The sequence below is a fragment of the Oryx dammah genome, unplaced genomic scaffold, assembly GCF_014754425.2.
Source record: "Oryx dammah isolate SB20612 unplaced genomic scaffold, SCBI_Odam_1.1 HiC_scaffold_18, whole genome shotgun sequence".
Classification (NCBI taxonomy): Eukaryota; Metazoa; Chordata; class Mammalia; order Artiodactyla; family Bovidae; genus Oryx; species Oryx dammah.
This window is the reverse complement of record NW_024070202.1, coordinates 105,439,555-105,457,054: the sequence shown is the minus strand read 5'-3', so window position 1 is coordinate 105,457,054 and position 17,500 is coordinate 105,439,555. Positions and strand designations below refer to the sequence as shown.

The 17,500-nt window shown below is 44.7% G+C and overlaps 1 protein-coding gene and 1 gene segment (V, D, J or C); one reads left to right on the top strand and one right to left on the bottom strand.

Annotated features, from left to right (window-relative positions):
- Positions 1-1,833: 1,833 nt before the first annotated feature.
- On the top strand, positions 1,834-7,663 carry LOC120877682 (probable inactive serine protease 58). The gene is made up of 5 exons (XM_040260035.1): positions 1,834-1,873; positions 3,486-3,624; positions 4,067-4,326; positions 7,291-7,430; positions 7,514-7,663. Exons 1-5 carry the CDS (start codon positions 1,834-1,836, stop codon positions 7,661-7,663), a joined length of 729 nt encoding a protein of 242 aa, XP_040115969.1.
- A 4,545-nt stretch (positions 7,664-12,208) lies between these two features.
- LOC120877555 lies at positions 12,209-12,995 on the bottom strand. The segment is given in 2 exon segments: positions 12,209-12,537; positions 12,813-12,995. Coding segments are annotated over 2 exon segments (384 nt in total).
- Positions 12,996-17,500: the final 4,505 nt, after the last annotated feature.

Here is a 17,500-nt window from a genome sequence, read left to right as displayed (position 1 = left end):
AAACAACAGAACAGAAAAAAAAATGGCTGGGTTATGATGAATGCCACAGCTTATCCTGGCACATACAGGAAAGCCAAACTCTCAAATTTGGACACTAAGCCCATTTAAATCAACACCGCTTCTTTTTCTTGTAATCTTTGGTCCATCTAAACCACAAGCCCCCCTGTTTGCTTGTCTTCTCCAGTGGGCTTGTCTCTAGTTACGCCCTGCTTCCTGTCTCTGACTCACTGACCAGTGCCCCCAGAGCTCTTTATTGAATCACATCTATATTTGTTCCAGAGTTTTTAATAAAATGCTCATCTGATCACTTCTTTTACTTTTTTCTAGTATTCTTGGCCTGGAGAATCCCAGGGACAGGGAGCCTGATGGGCTGGCATCTATGCAGTCGCACAGAGTCGGACACGACTGAAGCGACTTAGCAGCAGCAGCAGCATACTTGATTTACTACATGGTGTTAGTTTCAGGCATACAGCAAAGCGATTCAGCTAACTTCATGTAACTTTCAGTCAGGGCCTTTCCAGGTGGCTCAGCAGTAAAGTATCAACCTTCCAATGCAGGAGACACGGGTTTGGTCCCTCGGTTGGGAAGATCCCCTGGAGGAGGAAATGGCATCTCACTTGCCTGGGAAATCCCAGGAACAGAGGAGCCAAGAGGCCTATAGTCCATGAGGCTGCAAAAAGTCAGACAAGACCCCATGAGCAGCTCACTCTTTGAGCAACTGAGCATTATTACTGCTACTCTGCTTATAGACAGAGGAAAGATCATATGATAATAAGGCGAGAGGCTGCTGGCCACAAACTGGAATGAGAGCTTTCACCAGGAACTGAACGTGTTAGTACCTTGATCATGTATGTTGAATTATTAAAATTAGTTCCATCATTTTCTTCATGTTTTACAACAAAGTAACAGATAATAAAAGTCTGTTGTTGAAGCCACCCGGTCTGTGGTGTTTTGTTACAGCGGCTTGGGCAGACTAAGGCATTTGGTAAACTGTTCAGACCTTTGGCCCACTTTTTAACCTGGTTGTTTTACATATTGTTGAATTTTCAGACTCCATAGTATGTTTTGGATGCAAATCATTTAACAGATACATGTTTTGCAAATATTTCTCCCTAGAGAGGGGTATGTCTAGATTTTTAGCTCTGAATATTTTGTTTCACAATTGCCTGTTTATAGACCTGCTGGTCCCACTAGTCTATAACTCTTTGCAGTTGGGGCAGTGTCTTCACATCTGGGTACCTCTTGCATCAGCATACAGCCTGGCACACATCAGACATATAGTGTAAATCACTGGCTGGCTGAGAGAATGAATGGATGAGCAGTGACATGGAAGAAAGGGCTCACATATCTCAATGAGGAGTTTAGTGTCAGGCAAATGGGTCAAGATCAGCCCCCGAGGGTGGGGTTATGGTCCCTGGAAATAAACGTCAGCGTCACACAGTTGAGGGTTAGCATCACAAAGGTAGGAGGGATCAGTCTGTAGTTCAGAGAGAGACATGGGGTCTGAGACTTACGCAGCAGGGAGCGCTGCGAGCTTTAGCACCTCTCAAATTAGGCGCATCTTTCCCTGAAGAGGGGGTGAGAAATGCTGGATTCCACACCCGTTCGCCACTGTGTCGAGGACCAAGCCATCCGGCCTCTGTCAATGCACCTCTAATATCTGGCACCACGTCCTACTCTTTTGAAACTCAATCCTGCAGTTGAAAGAATTCAGATGACAGTTGTGCCAACTCTAGAAACCCTTCCTGCTTCATCTTAGTGTTCTTCTCTCCTTCCCTGGCATCCTTTTCAAGGCACTGAACCTCATCTTTTGAAAAGGCTTTCAACATGATTATGAATTTAATCCTTCTATGGGCTCTCTTGAACCTGCCTGGTGAGTATTTGCATATCTTTCTCCTTAATTGCCCAAGAGAAATCCTGAGGGAATCACGAAAGATGGGTGGAGACAGGAGCAAGGTTCCAGACTGCAAGTGCAGGACTGACTCCTTCAGCACTTCCCACCAGCTTTCTTCCTGTGTCTTTGCCTCAGGGTGATTGCCTGAGTGCTTTTGGGGGAGGCATGGACCCTGAAACCTGACCCTAGAGTCTCTAAGGAAGACAGGGGCCTGACTCTGGGCCTGTGGAGAACAGGACTGATGCTTGGTATGCACGAATGAAAAGTGGAGTCCAGGGTGGAAAACAGGGGTCCAGCTAATGAACATAGCAGAACATTCAGGGGTTTAGGTCTTGTCCAGACATGGCTCCAGTCATTCAAGCAAAAACCCTGGAGGTATGCATGAATCCCCTCTTTTACCCTACATTCAATCTGATCGGAACCTGTTGCTGTCTCTGTCTTCTAAACATTTTCTAAATCCAATCACATGTCACCACCTCCAGAGATCGCTATGGCTCAAGACACCCTCTTCTGTCTTTATTACCAAATCATTCTCCTAACAGGGCTCTTTGCTTTATATACCTACACGCCACACTTCTCTGTAAGAAAATTATCATCACTCCTTTACACAACACCCTGAAGCGATTCCCTGTGTCACTTAGGAGACAAGTTCATGTCCTTACAACACCCTACAAAATCTCGTATCACCTCTTTGGCCTCTTGTCCCTTCCTGCCTTTCTCCCTGTCCCCCACCCTGGCCTCTGTGATGTGCCTTAAACAGGCCTTAGGACTCTTGCTCCAGACATATTCTCTCACTGGGATTCCTTTCCCTAGACACCCGATTAACTCCCACGTCTTCATTACATTGCTCATCTCTCACATTGGCCCTGAGGTCTTCCCAACTGCTGATGCAATACTGCACCATGACCCCCACATACCCACGTGCATGCACACCTCTGATACTTCCCCTCCCTTGCTCCCTGCACTAATCACCACCATTGATAACATCCTATACCATTGATGTATTCCTGTATTTACTATTACTGAATGTCTCCACTCATTAGAATGTATGACAGCAGGGGGCATATCCCTGTTTTGTTCACAAGTAGCTAAGCCTTTAGAGCCTGCCGCATACTAGATGCTCAATATTTATTTGTTGAATGAATGGTTACCTCCCTTGTCAGACTCTGTTAGCATTTGCTTTGTTCTTTAAATGACACATATCATCCAGCCTTGCATTGTCAGGAGAAAGGGATAATATTGGCTAAAGCATTCTAAACGTGGCAAAGATAGGAAGTTCTCCATGAGCTGATTTGTCATATATCTACTGAATCTTGGAAGGTATTTAAGGAAGGTTGTGTTTGATCAATACTTTGAAGAACACATAACGACAACTAAAAGGGAAAACCCCTTTCATCTTATGAAATATATATGTTTTTATCATTTTATTCATGTTTTACAACAAAGTGATCCAGTTTACATATTCACCTTACAGATAAAAATCCTGGAGAGAAGGGTGGGGCAACGTGCCTATTGAGTTCTCTTCCTTTGTTTTTTTAAATAATACCTGAAAAACAGTCTCAGAATTTGTGCTCTATGTGTCTCTGTCCAGTTGCTTTGACCTTTGATCCAGACTACAAAGACGCCATCACTCCCCCTTACCTGATCTACTTGAAGTCTGATTACTTGCCTTGTGTTGGAGTCCTGATCCACCCTCTTTGGGTGATCACAGCTGCACACTGTAACTTACCGTGAGTAATAAGCCTCCAACACCACCCTATGCTTTGAGTTCTCAGGTTGGGCACAGATCAGAATCCTCCCTGGGGTCCACTCAGTTAAATGGGATTTGAGAGACGTTCCAGGGATGTTCAGTAGTAGAGAAAAGGCTTTGGGGAAGAGCTCATCAAGGCTTATAGTGTGTTAATTGCTCAGTCATATATCTGATTCTTTGTGACCTCGTGGAGCTTGGATTACCAGGCTCCTCTGTCCATGGAATTCTCCAGGCAAGAAAACTGGAGTGGGTTGCCATTTCCTTCTGTAGGGGATCTTTCCAACCCAGAGACTGAACCCAAGTCTCCCGCATTGCAGGCAGATTCTTTACCATCTGAGCCACCAGGGAAACCCCATAAAGGTCCAGAAGGATGGATAATCCATGTCTGTTCAGTCTTCTCACAAACATCTCTATTGTTCCAGGAGGCTTCAGTTAGCACTGGGGGTTACAAAACCATCCAATATATATGAAGAAAAATATATACAAGTGGTTGGTTATGAGAAGATGATTCATCACCCACAATTTTCCATCACCTCTATTGAGCACAACCTCATGTTAATCAAGCTGCAAACCCATATTGTACTCAATGACTACGTGAGAATGGTCAGCCTGCCCAGAGAGCCTGCTGCTGAAGACGACATGTGCACCGTCTCTACCTGGGCCTACAACCTGTGTGATCTCTGTGGGTGGCTCTCAGAACCAGACATGCACCTCTCCTACCTACACTCTTCCTTAGCTCCTGCCATTTCTCCCACCGAACTTTCTTCTAAACTTTCCACTCATCCTTTCATCTCCTTTCCCTTCTCCAGAGTCTCACTGTAGGAGTCCTGAAATCTTTTCTGTATCTTTCTACATCTTTGCTTTCATACCTGACAGATGTGTTAGTGGAAAGAAGACATTTGTATTCTGGGCTTCATTTGCTGTATGACAGCTCACTGGTCACTTTACCTTTGAAGACTTAATTTTCTTAATTCTGAAAGGAGGCATAAAAACTACATTAGATGGTTTCAAACCATTGCAGGCATTAAAGAAACTTAAAGCCCTGAAACAGAGCAAAATTATGTTTATGTAGTAAATACACAATAAATACACAATATTATGCTCAATCATGCAGAACTTCTTTATGCAAAATTGTGATACAGATCAACAAAAGCTTAAGACTTTTAACTGGTAACATTTTAAAAATGAATATTCACTCACTTCATCAGAAAATTGGAAGGGATAAATTGGGAGATTGGAATTGACATATACACCACTAAACATGAAATAGATAACTAATAAGGACCTATATATATAGCGCAGGTAAGTCTACTCAATACTGTGTATTGAGATGGGAACCTATATGGGAAAAGAACCTTAAAAAGAAAGGATATATGTATAACTGATTCACTTTGCTGTATGCCTGAAACTAACACAACATTATAAGTAACTGTATTCTAGTGGGGGAAAAAAGTTGAAATTCCTTGTCCTTTGAGAGACAACTTGAGTTTTGGAAATAGGCAAATGCTTTTCTGTTAAGCAGTATGTTTGATTTATCTGTGTTATGTCATTTTAATCAAAAAGAGACGTAACTTACAAAAAAATGCAGTTTATTTTGATCTGGCTCATGAAGTAGTTAAGTAAGCATTTCTTAAAAAGGCCTTTCCAAAAGGAAAGTTGAGCTATACAGTTACTGCTAGACTAGAAAATAAGGCAAAGAATCTCAATCATTTTCTTTTAAAAAATTAATATATTATTTTCAAATAAAGATACTGAAATAAACACACCCCTAAAAAGCAAAATCTCAAAATAATATACTTCCTCCCAAAGAAGAATCCTTGGCAAGTTCCCAACATGTGTATGGAAACTTCTTTGTTCTTATTTCTCTCATTTTGTTGCAGGTTGGAAAAATTCTCTTACAGATCTTCAGAATTCACAATATGTGTGAACCATTGATATAAAGGAAATGATTTGAATTAGAAATGAGAAGACCTAGTTTCAAATCCAAGTTTTATGGGTTTAAGAGAAACCACTTTTTGTGTGTGTGTTTTTAGCAGATACAGGATACTTTTGATCTGATGCATGAAAAACTAGGCTTAGATCTCTCTAAATTCCTTCAGACTCTGAAAATATTAATAAGAGAGACATTGTCTAATGGTACAAACTTACAGCTAGTAGATACATAAGTTCTGGAAATCTAATACACAGTATAGGATGAACCCCTGAAGGAGGGCAGGACAACCCACTCCACTATTCTTGCCTGGAGAATTCCCATGGACAGAGGAGCCTGGCAGGCTATAGTCCATGAGATTGCAAAGAGCTGGACAAGACTGAGCGACTAAGCACACAAAGTGAATATAGATAGCGATGCTGTATTATAATCAAACTTGCTGAGGGATTGGATCTTAATTTTTCCCTCCAAAAAAAAAAAAAAAGAAAGAAAGAAATGATAGTTCTGTGCGGTGGTAGAGGCGGACTGTGGCTGATCATATTGATCGCTAGTGGTCTTGACCTCCAGTGGCTTGACATGGGGCTTGAGTTCCCAGCCAGAGACTGAGGCCAGCTTGCAGCAGTGAGAACACCAAATTCTAGCCCCTAGACCAGTGGTCAGTGACAAGGACCGTGGCTCTTCAGTTTTCCAGAAAAGAATTCCCACAAAGACAGAAAGTAGTGAAACAAGTAAAGTATTTATTAGGAGGAAAAAGAGTACAGTTTGTGTTCATAGCCACACGGGCAGACTCAGATGGAGGAAGAGAGAGTTGAGACCTCACGGCAGGTTAAGCCACTTGCATGGGGCACTTCTTCCAGGTTCCCTTAGGCCAGCCGTTTAGATTTGCCAGGTTCACAGCCCAGATCTGGCCTATCTCAGGATCCTCCTACGTGTGCACATGCATCTCTTAACCAAGAGGGATCCTACCGCAAAGGCCTATGGGTAGAGCCTCCCTTGACATCACTGCACTTTGACCTCTAAGGAAACTTTCTATGCATATGTGCTCAGGGAGGCCTCTTGACTTCGAGAATGAGAAATATGTAGTCTGGGCAGGGCCCAGCCTCCTCCCTTAATTGTCCTACTATTCTCCTCTTGGAGTTTTTGGTCCACAGAGAATGAATCTCCTATCACTTTACCACTGCAGGGCGGGGCAGGGGGACCTCTACCTCTGACTCAATACTACAATATTCAAATGTGTCAAATCAATATACTGTATACCTCATATTTATGCAATGTTTCATGTCAGTGTGTTTCAACTGAAAAGTTAGAAAGGAATAGGTGATGAATATAACCTGTGGGGCAAATTATAAACCTGAAAGCTCAAAAAGTAAAATAAAATTAAACTGAATAAATAAAAATTCCAACTTAAAGGACTCTTTTAAAATGTCTGACCTGCCAGGAAAAAATTGTAATTTGTTTCACTTCATTGCAGAAATGTCTTGTATTTCCATCTAACTTCCAAGAATTTAACCTCTTTTATAAATAGACGCTTTGTATCATGAGAAATTGTTAATCTGATCACTTCCCACTGTCTTAGTGGCTGCGGTTTTGATTTCTGTGTTTGAACTCTTTTTGTTTCTACCAGGAAAGGAACTATGTTGAAAACGAAGGAAAGGAAAGAAGGAAGTTTGGTATCTCATAACTCCTAAGGAAGTTCTATTTCTTTCTTTCTTCCAGACAAGGACCCTGACTCACTGCAGAATGTGAATATCTCTATAATCTCCAAAGGTGAGTGCCGCAGAGCCTATAAAAACATCCGCATCAGAGACAATATGATGTGCGTGGGCATCGTGCCAGGAAGGAGGCTGCCCTGCAAGGTAACGTGCTCTCCGTGCCTTAATGTCCCCATTTGATTGTGTCCTTTGCCAGAAAAATAACTCAGTATCCTTTTCCCTGGCAGGAAGTCACAGCTGCCCCAGCGGTGTGCAATGGGATACTTCAAGGAATCTTGACATTTGCGGATGGGTGTGTTTTGAGAGCCGATGTGGGCATCTATACCAGGATCATTAACTACATACCCTGGATTGAAAATACCATCCGGAACAACTGAGTTCTCATGGCAGGAATTCTAGACCCTGTGACACCACCTGTTCCTAAGTCCAGCCTCAGAATTAAATCTAATCAGGTGTCCTGAGTTGCATCCCACACGTCTGTCTCACTCCTGCCCCACAGGGTGGGTGGCTGGTACCTCCCTGTATGTGACTATACATGGCAGCCCTTCCTCCTCCCCTATTGACGATAACGGCAAACTCCATACCTCTTGGAATTTATGAAGTGGCGACTGTGTTCTCGCTAATGAACTGATCATTGCCTTACTGAATAATGAAAAAAAAGTCACTCGATTGCCATCTTGGGTGACAAAACGCCTACTACTTGCACTGGATTCAATCACATGTGCTTTAGGCAAGTTATACATGCCAGCCGGAAGCCTGAGAAGGATCAAACGAAACAGAATTCCCATGGAGGAGAGAGGGTTTAAGGGGGGACACCATAGGAGGAATGATGGCACTTGGTTTCTCCTTGCCCACACAACTCTCAGCACCAGACATGGATTCTGGACATTCATTTTGCAGCATTCTCAGCAGGGACTTAGCTCTGAGAGTCTAATACCAAAGGTAACTGGGGATTAGGACACAGCAGATGAACAGAGAGTACCGGATGGATTTTCCCAATGTGCTCTTTCTGTGATGTCAGCTGCCCCAGGAGCTTCATTCTCCCCCGGTTAAACACTCTTACCTTTTTCTTTCTTCCTTCTTCTCTTTTCATCTCACCCCTGCAGCTCCAGTTACCACCTGAGAGCTTTACTTGATAGACTTCCATGGGGAGTGGCCTTTGACCAGTATTATATTAAGGGCGAGATTGGTCAGGACATTTTTGCAAATTAGGTCTTTGCAAGAAGTCTCTGAACATGCTCCATTTGGTTCTATTGCTCACTTTTCTTGTTCTCATTTAAAAACAATGAGAACAATGAAGAAGGACTTTAGAACAGACCAGCATGTCTATCTGCTCATTCAAGTCTTCTGCAGTGAGAGCATTTTGGTGAGAAGTCTCAGGGACACCATATTTTCCTCCTCCAAACTGACCTTGAAAAATTCTAGTACATTAATTCTTCCTCAAATAGCTTATCCCCATGTCCCCATTCTGCTCCTTCCAAGTGTCTACCAGGGCAGAGCATCAGCCACTCTCAAGAAATTCACATTGATCTTGACCTCAGGAATGAGAACTAGATAATGTTGATTGATCTTCTGGCTCCTGAGAAGAATTCAATTCTCCTTCTTCCTTCATGGCATCCCTCCGAGGGGTTTTAATATCACAAGAGGAAGAGGGCATGGCAACCCACTCCAGTATTCTTGCCTGGAGAATCCCATGGATAGAGGAGCCTGGTGGGCTGCAGTCCATGGGGTCACAACAAGTCAGACACGACTGAAGCTACCTAGCATGCCTAAGTCACCAAGTAAATAGGGGCTCTTCTTTTATAGGCTTAAAAGAAGACTCAGTCTTAGCACAGGATGCATTCTCTAGGGCAGTGGTTCCTGACCTTTTTGGCACCAGGGACTGGTTTCATGAAAGACAATTTTTCCACAGACCAGGGCCCAGGGATGGTGGGATGATTCAAGGGCATCACATTTACTGTGCACATTGTTTCAGTTATTATTACATCAGTTCCACCTCAGATCATCAAGCTGTAGATCCAGAGACTGGGGACCCCTGCTCTAGGGCACCCAGGCTCTCTTTGGCTCAAAGAATTAAATCAGTTAATATAACTAACAAGTTTGCAAGCAAAGAAGGAGGCTGGAATACTTTAGCTTATTAACACACATCACTCCACTGCTATCAAATCTGTGGGGGTTGTTTTGGCTTACTTTGGGCTCTATAAATCAAATAACTTGACCTGTCAGTTTCACTCCTGGATCCCATTTTAGTGGCGAGTCCTTGAAAGAATCCTCTTAAAGGCTCCAAAACTTTACCGTGTTGTGTCATTCATTTCCATTTTAGGAGTTGGAGAAGCAGGTGAAATGAGTAACTTGACGTTGTCTATTTTCCTTTAGCAAGTTATTACACTTTAAAATGCAAAAAGTTCTTTAGCAGGAGCTAAATGATACTGAAAGAGAAGAAAATGTGATCCCTGCAAAGTTCTTCTTTGAACAGGCTTCTCTGTTCATTTGCATGTTGGATTTTTAAGAGAAAATAGGACGGCATCTATGACTCAGCATCCTGAAGGGTGGGATAAGTCTAATTTTAAGTCACAGCCTTAGGAAGCCTGCTGTTGTCACGTGTCTGAGCCGTATTCTCTATCAACTCTGTAAGTCACGTTGCTAGAAATTTCCCTCTTCATCTGCCTCCTCCTTTATCTCTCTCACTTTGTTCAGAATTTCTGTAAAGAAAATAGGGGTGTCACTTATTAGCCTCCTCAGATCCTAATAGGACATTAGGATTTGGAGAGCATGCTGATTGAGTAAGGGGATACTTCCTCAAAACACCATTCTCCAGGCTGAAAAGCTCTGATTCCCCAAAGCTGTGACTGGATGGGCCAGGATCATACAAAAACCAGGCTAGAGCTTGCGCCTGTGCATAGAAATAAACACCAGCTACTGCAATGATGAGGCTTTCAAAGACTTCGTAGAATTTAGAGTTTCTTTCCTCTGGGTATTTCCTTCAAGGATGGGAGGGTTTGAGAAACCATAAAATGAGTTCTGCTCAGTAGGGAACCAGGGTGGGAAAAAAGCCCTGGTTTAAAGTCATCAGCTATAACAACTGGAATAGAATAAAATTGCCTATTGGGGGCTTCCCTGGAGGTCCAGTGGTTAAGATTCCATGCTTCCAATGCAGGGGCGTGGGTTTGATCCCTGATCCAGGAACTAAGTGTCTACACGCCATCCCAGTGTGACCAAACGAAAACAAAGCTGTGGTTCTGGATGAAATTGAATAAGACAATAATAAAAATTTAAAATTAAGAAAGAAATCACCTCCTGGAAGCTAAAGACGGGGAGGCAGGGGTTGAGGAATCCCAAGGCCATCACTCCCAGACCCTCTGAAAACTCAGTGCAGCAGTAGGCACCTTGATGATCTCACTTTGGGATTTCTGGCAACTGCTCTGACCAAAATTCAACCAAAATGCCAAAGAGAGAGGACTCAGGTATCCAAATGCCAGGCTGTCGGTCTCCTCCTCCTCGTCGTCCTTGTGTTCTGGAGCCAGGCAGGTGTTCATCACCACACCTGAGAGGGACTGAGAGAAAACCAACACTATGGCTGCCATCATGACCTCTGTGCAGATTATGGAGATCCGCGGGCAGATGGCGCCCCCTGGTGGAGAAAGAGTCTCTCTCCCCACAAGCGCAGAGAAAAGAGCAGGTAGGTGCTGGTGGTTCTGCCTGGCAAACCAGAGATGGGGCTGCCTTTGAAATGCCTACATTCACTCACACCCACCCGACACCCCAGTCACCTGCTCGTGTGGACCACACCGTCTGGGATGGAGAATCTTCGAGCTGGAAGCGGGGTGGGTCAGCGGCAGTCCAGTCTCCCTTCTCTGCAGGGGTCTCAGGACTGGCGTTTCTCATAACACCCCTCCCTGTGGTTCTCGGCCATTTATCTGGGGCTGAGCCTACTGTTCTGCCTGGAGTCCACATGTACCCTTCCTCAGGCTGCAGATCCATTTCTGAGCCATGACTTTAGGTCAATATTTGGTGAGCCCTCCACCCTGGAACCCAGACCTTGGTCCTTCCTAGGTCAGGCCCTCTCTGGATCTTGCTTTTAAAACGGTCAGCTGGAGATGGAGGCGTGAGAAGTTCAGGAGGTGCTGAGGGCAGAGAATGTGGATCTAATTGGGAAAACGTGTGCTTGTTTACGCAAGCAGTGTTTGTGGTGGAGCGGGGCAGTGTCATACATTGAGATATTCACTCTACCTCTTTTCTGAGCTCCCAGGATCTCTTTGGGTGTCCTTCTTTCCTCTGGACATTGATACTGGTCTTAAAATGCAATATGCTTTTTATACATATGGAGAAAATAGTTGACAATGATTAAGTCTTCCCAGGTGGTACTAGAGGTAAAGAACCCACCTGCCAATGCAAGAGACATTGAGACACAGGTTCGATCCCTGGGTCAGGAAGATCCCTGGAAGGGGGCATGGCAACCCGCTCCAGTATTCTTGCCTGGAGAATCCCATGGACACAGGAGCCTGGAGGGCTATGGTCCTTGGGGTTGCAAAGAGCCGGACATGCGTGAAGCAATTTAGCACAATACCACCACTGTGGAGAGAATAGCCAACAGTGATTAAGTCCTTCCTACATGACTCTGTATTTTCCTAAAGGCTTCACCCGAACTGGGTTGTTTAATCCAAGAAGCAACGTTCTGAGTTGGGGAGTTAGTGTCAGTACTTTGCAAACACAGAACCTAAGCTTCAAGGAGAAGTCTTCCCCAGAGTCATAAGTGGCTGCTGGGGCCACGGATCAAGCCTTGAACTCACTGGGCTGAGTGTTTTCCGAAGTGCAGGGAGAGTCTGCTTGTAGTAAAGAGGTCAGGTCGGGAAGGGCCATCAGGGCAAAGGGGGAAGAGGAGGAGGAGGTTGGGTCTGTGGTTGGGACCCAGAGGGTGGTTTTTATTCATTTTCCCAGTTAGGGTGTCTCACTGTGTCTTTACTGCAGGTGCAGAACAGCGTTCTGTCCTGGGTCACATTGGCCACGTGTAGGCTCAGCTCGCTCTCACTGACCCGTGTGGCCCGGTAATTTACTCCAGGGAGGTTTATGACTTCCTCATCCCCTTTACTCCGCAGACTGGCCAGCACCTGTAGTTGCCCCCGGAGATCCTGCTGGTACCAGCTCATCCAGGGGAACTGGGAATCCTTCAGGATGCACCGCAGAGTTTCAGCCTGTCCGCGAGGTACCAGGACCCACCTGGGCTTCTGCTCCACCAAGCTTGTGGCTGCATCTGAAACACACAGGCCGGCCAGGCTGAAGCTCCTGGGGGTAGTGGTCACCACCAGATCTCTAGCTGCAGCCAAAACCTGAAGAGGGATCCCATGAGTAGTGCTGGAGGAGGCTGTTGCAGAAGGGGTCCTTTCACTGGGTGAGGGGACCGCAGGGCAGTCTCGGCAAGGCTGGGGTCAGGGAGCAGAACTTTCTGTGCCTACAGGCACCCCTGTGACCCAGCCCGTCTTTTCCTCCCTCAGTCCACCAAGTGGTTGTCTCTGCCAGGCCCCTGACCTGTACTCACGGCAGCCAGGAGCACCCAGCCCCACAGGACGGGAAACAGGGCCATTCCCTCGCCTCTCCAGCAGGGCAGGGGTATGGGGCCACCAGGCAGGAGAGCAGATGCTGATCTGGGAGGCCTGATTAGAGGCTGAGACTCTCCGGGCCTGACACTCAAAAGGGAGTGGCTTTTCCAGGAAACTCAGTATCTTGTCTCATCTGCTCACTAAAGCTCCAACCTCAAACTGGAGTTTCCTGTTTCAGCACACCAATGCACACTCACACACACACACATACACGCTCCCCACACTCACCCCGGCGGCCTCGGTGAGTGTACCTGGACCTGCACCCTCTCAGCTGCTTTGCAGAGAGATTCGTAGAAACGTGACTCTGAATCTGTGTCTCAAATCTTCACAAGGAATTAAAATAACTCAATGAAACCAAGTCACAGGGCTTCCCTGGTGGCTCAGTGGTAAGTAATCCTCCTGCCAACACAGGAGACACAGGTTCAGTCCCTGGGTCAGGAAGATTCCCTGGAGGAGGGCATGGCAACCCACTCCAATATTCTGGCCTGGGAAATCCATGGAGGGCTATCGTCCATAGGGTTTACAAAAGAGTCGGCAGGACTGAGCAACTAGACAGCAACCAAGTCAGACTTGTAGACTGAACAGACGTTTTCCTGCATGCACAGAGGCTCCTGCAGGGCGACTTAGGTAAGGAACACTCATCTCTGATGACCCGCGTTTTCCTCTGTAAAAGCAAATACAAACAAAACAGAATAAGGGAAGAGACTTCCAACCCCTCCATTTTCTTAGAGCATTTAGTTCAATGTATGGCAAAACCAATACAGCATTGTAAAGTAAAATAAAAATAAATAAATAAAAATTTTTAAAAAGAAAACGTCTAAGTTCTTTCTCTGCCTCTTTGAAATGTACATACCATACTCTCCTTAGAAGCTATATCACCTCTTGCCAGTATTAAGACCAAGGCATGTCTTTCTCAAGGACCTGCTACCATTTCTTTGGAATAAAATCATCAAAGAAGATAAGCCTAACATGGTCTAGAGCAGATGCCTGGCACCACGTTGCAGAATGATTTCATCATAAAGATATGATACAGGGACTTCTCTGGCTGTCCAGTGGTTAAGACACTGCACTTCCACTACAGGGGACCCAGGTTTGATCCCTGGTCGGGGAACTAAGATCCCACATGCCACAGGGGGCGGCCAGAAAAATACAGATAGACACCCCAGTTCCCAAGGGACTTCGGCATGGACTGCGGATTACCGAAATGGACTGCCAAATCCTCTCATTTGAGGACTAGTTATTGCTTCTCTTAGGGCTTCCCTTGTGGCTCAGCTGGTAAAGAATCCGCCTGCAATGCGAGACACCTGGGTTCTATCCCTGGGTTGGGAAGATCCCCTGGAGAAGGAAAAGGCTACCCACTCCAGTATTCTGGCCTGGAGAATCCCATGGACTGTATATTCCACAGGGTCACAAAGAGCTGAACACAACTGACTTTAACTTTCACTTTTATTTTTGATTGTATCTTCCCAACAACTCACAGTGCTGCCACTTCCTGGCAGTGTGACCTTGGATTTCAGTTCATTTCTCTGAAAGATAGAGATAATACTGGAAGCTAGTTCATAGGAGTAAGTGGACTAATACATGAAAATTTCTCAAAATAGAGCTCCTACTAAGACTCACTTAGTAGGAGTTGACCTCTAATGTTGCAGTTGTAAACTTCCAATTCAATTAAAATATGACAATTATAGTCACTTTTACTGGTCTTTGTGGGCTTCCCTCATGGCTCAGACAGTAAAGAAGCTGCCTGTAATGTGGGAAACCTAGGTTCAGTCCCTAGGTTGGGAAGATCCCCTGGAGAAGGGCATGGCAACCCACTCCAGTATTTTTGCCTGCAGATTCCCCATGAACAGAAGAGCCTGGTGAGCTACAGTCCATGGGGTCGCAAAGAGTTGGACACAACTGAGCAATTAAGCACACACCCATATTGGTCTTTAATCTCCTGGCATGCTGCAGTCTCCTTATTACCAAATTCAGACTTAAATTGAAGAAAGTAGGGAAAACCGCTAGACCATTCAGGTATGACCTAAATCAAATCCCTTATGATTATACAGTAGAGGTGAGAAATAGATTTAAGGGCCTAGATCTGATAGATAGAGTGCCTGATGAACTATGGAATGAAGTTTGTGACATTGTACAGGAGACAGGGATCAAGACCATCCTCATGGAAAAGAAATGCAAAAAAGCAAAATGGCTGTCTGGGAAGGCCTTAGAAATATCTGTGAAAAGAAGAGAGGCAAAAAGCAAAGGAGAAAAGGAAAGATACAAGCATCTGAATGCAGAGTTCCAAAGAATAGCAAGAAGAGATAAGAAAGCCTTCTTCAGCGATCAGTGCAAAGAAATAGAGGAAAAGAACAAAATGGGAAAGACTAGAGATCTCTTCAAGAAAATTATAGATACCAAGGGAACATTTCATGCAAAGATGGGCTCGATAAAGGACAGAAATGGTCTGGACCTAACAGAAGCAGAAGATATGAAGAAGAGGTGGCAAGAATACACAGAAGAACTGTACAAAAAAGATCTTCACGACCCAGATAATCATGATGATGTGATCACTAATCTAGAGCCAGACATCCTGGAATGTGAAGTCACGTGGGCCTTGGAAAGCATCGCTATGAACAAAGCTAGTGGAGGTGATGGAATTCCAGTTGAGCTATTTCAAATCCTGAAAGATGATGCTGTGAAAGTGCTGCACTCAATATGCCAGCCAATTTGGAAAACTCAGCAGTGGCCACAGGACTGGAAAAGGTTGGTTTTCATTCCAATTCCAAAGAAAGAATGCCAAAGAATGCTCAAACTACTGCATAATTGCACTCATCTCACACGCTAGTAAAGTAATGCTCAAAATTCTCCAAGCCAGGCTTCAGCAATACGTGAACCGTGAACTTCCTGATGTTCCAGCTGGTTTTAGAAAAGGCAGAGGAACCAGAGATCAAATTGCCAGCATCCGCTGGATCATGGAAAAAGCAAGAGAGTTCCAGAAAAACATCTATTTCTGCTTTATTGACTATGCCAAAGCCTTTGACTGTGTGGATCACAATAAACTGTGGAAAATTCTGAAAGAGATGGGAATACCAGACCACCTGACTTGCCTCTTGAGAAATCTGTATGCAGGTCAGGAAGCAACAGTTAGAACTGGACATGGAACAACAGACTGGTTCCAAATAGGAAAAGGAGGACGTCAAGGCTGTATATTGTCACCCTGCTTATTTAACTTCTATGCAGAGTACATCATGAGAAACACTGGGCTGGAAGAAGCACAAGCTGGAATCAAGATTGCCAGGAGAAATATCAATAACCTTAGATATGCAGATAATACCACCCTTATGGAAGAAAGTGAGGAGGAACTAAAAAGCCTCTTGATGTAAGTGAAAGTGGAGAGTGAAAAAGGTGGCCTAAAGCTCAACATTCAGAAAACAAAGATCATGGCATCCGGTCCCATCACTTCATGGGAAATAGATGGGGAAACAGTGGAAACAGTGTCAGACTTTATTTTGGGGGGCTCCAAAATCACTGCAGATGGTGGCTGCAGCCATGAAATTAAAAGACCCTTACTTCTTGGAAGAAAAGTTATGATCAACCTAGATAGTATATTCAAAAGCAGAGACATTACTTTGCCGACTAAGGTCCATCTAGTCAAGGCTATGGTTTTTCCTGTGGTCATATATGGATGTGAGAGTTGGACTGTGAAGAAGGCTGAGCGCCAAAGAATTGATGCTTTTGAACTGTGGTGTTGGAGAAGACTCTTGAGAGTCCCTTGGACTGCAAGGAGATCCAACCAGTCCATTCTGAAGGAGATCAGCCCTGGCATTTCTTTGGAAAGAATGATGCTAAAGCTGAAACTCCAGTACTTTGGCCACCTCATGTAGAGTTGACTCACTGGAAAAGACTCTGATGCTGGGAGGGATTGGGGGCAGGAGGAGAAGGGGACGACCGAGGATGAGATGGCTGGATGGCATCACGGACTCGATGGACGTGAGTCTGAGTGAATTCCGGGAGATGGTGATGGACAGGGAGGCCTGGCGTGCTGCGATTCATGGGGTCACAAAGAGTCGGACACGACTGAGCAACTGAACTGAAATGTAGAACTGCACTATATTCTAAGTAGAATGTGCTGACTCTCCCTTTTTTTGTTGTTGTTGGAGGAAGATCTACCCTTTTTATATTTAACTGTTGACTACAAAATTATTCACAACCTAAAAGTTGAGAGTTATGTTTCATTTGATGGGAATTTTTAGGACTTCAAGCCAGGGAGGGTGCATCTCAAGTAACCCTGAGAACTGTTGTGGGGGAAGCAAGGGAGGGAGCCAAGGTATTTAGGAGTTTTGCAACAAAGATCAGGTAGTCTGAGCATCAATAGGTAATTGTTAATGAAAGAAAACCAGTTATCTAGAGTTAAGGAATTGAGCATTTTTCTTTGTATTGGAAAATGCAAGAGTCTGGGCTCACTGAAATCATTCTTTTGATATACACCTCAGCCATCTGGGGCCAGTATCCTGTGTTTTCACTCCCTGAGTTTCTTCAGGGATCACTGTAAGGAGTAGCTATAGTCTGAAGGCTGCTAAATAGAAGGTATTCTTCTTCCTGAGTTGCCTGGAGCTCACCAGCTCACCATCTGGT

Coding starts and splice junctions, on each gene's coding strand:
- LOC120877682 (XM_040260035.1), top strand. CDS start 1,834: ATGAATTTAATCCTTCTATGGGCTCTCTTGAACCTGCCTG. Junction 1,874..3,485: donor GGCTCTCTTGAACCTGCCTG/GTGAGTATTTGC, acceptor GTCTCTGTCCAG/TTGCTTTGACCTTTGATCCA. Junction 3,625..4,066: donor GCTGCACACTGTAACTTACC/GTGAGTAATAAG, acceptor CTATTGTTCCAG/GAGGCTTCAGTTAGCACTGG.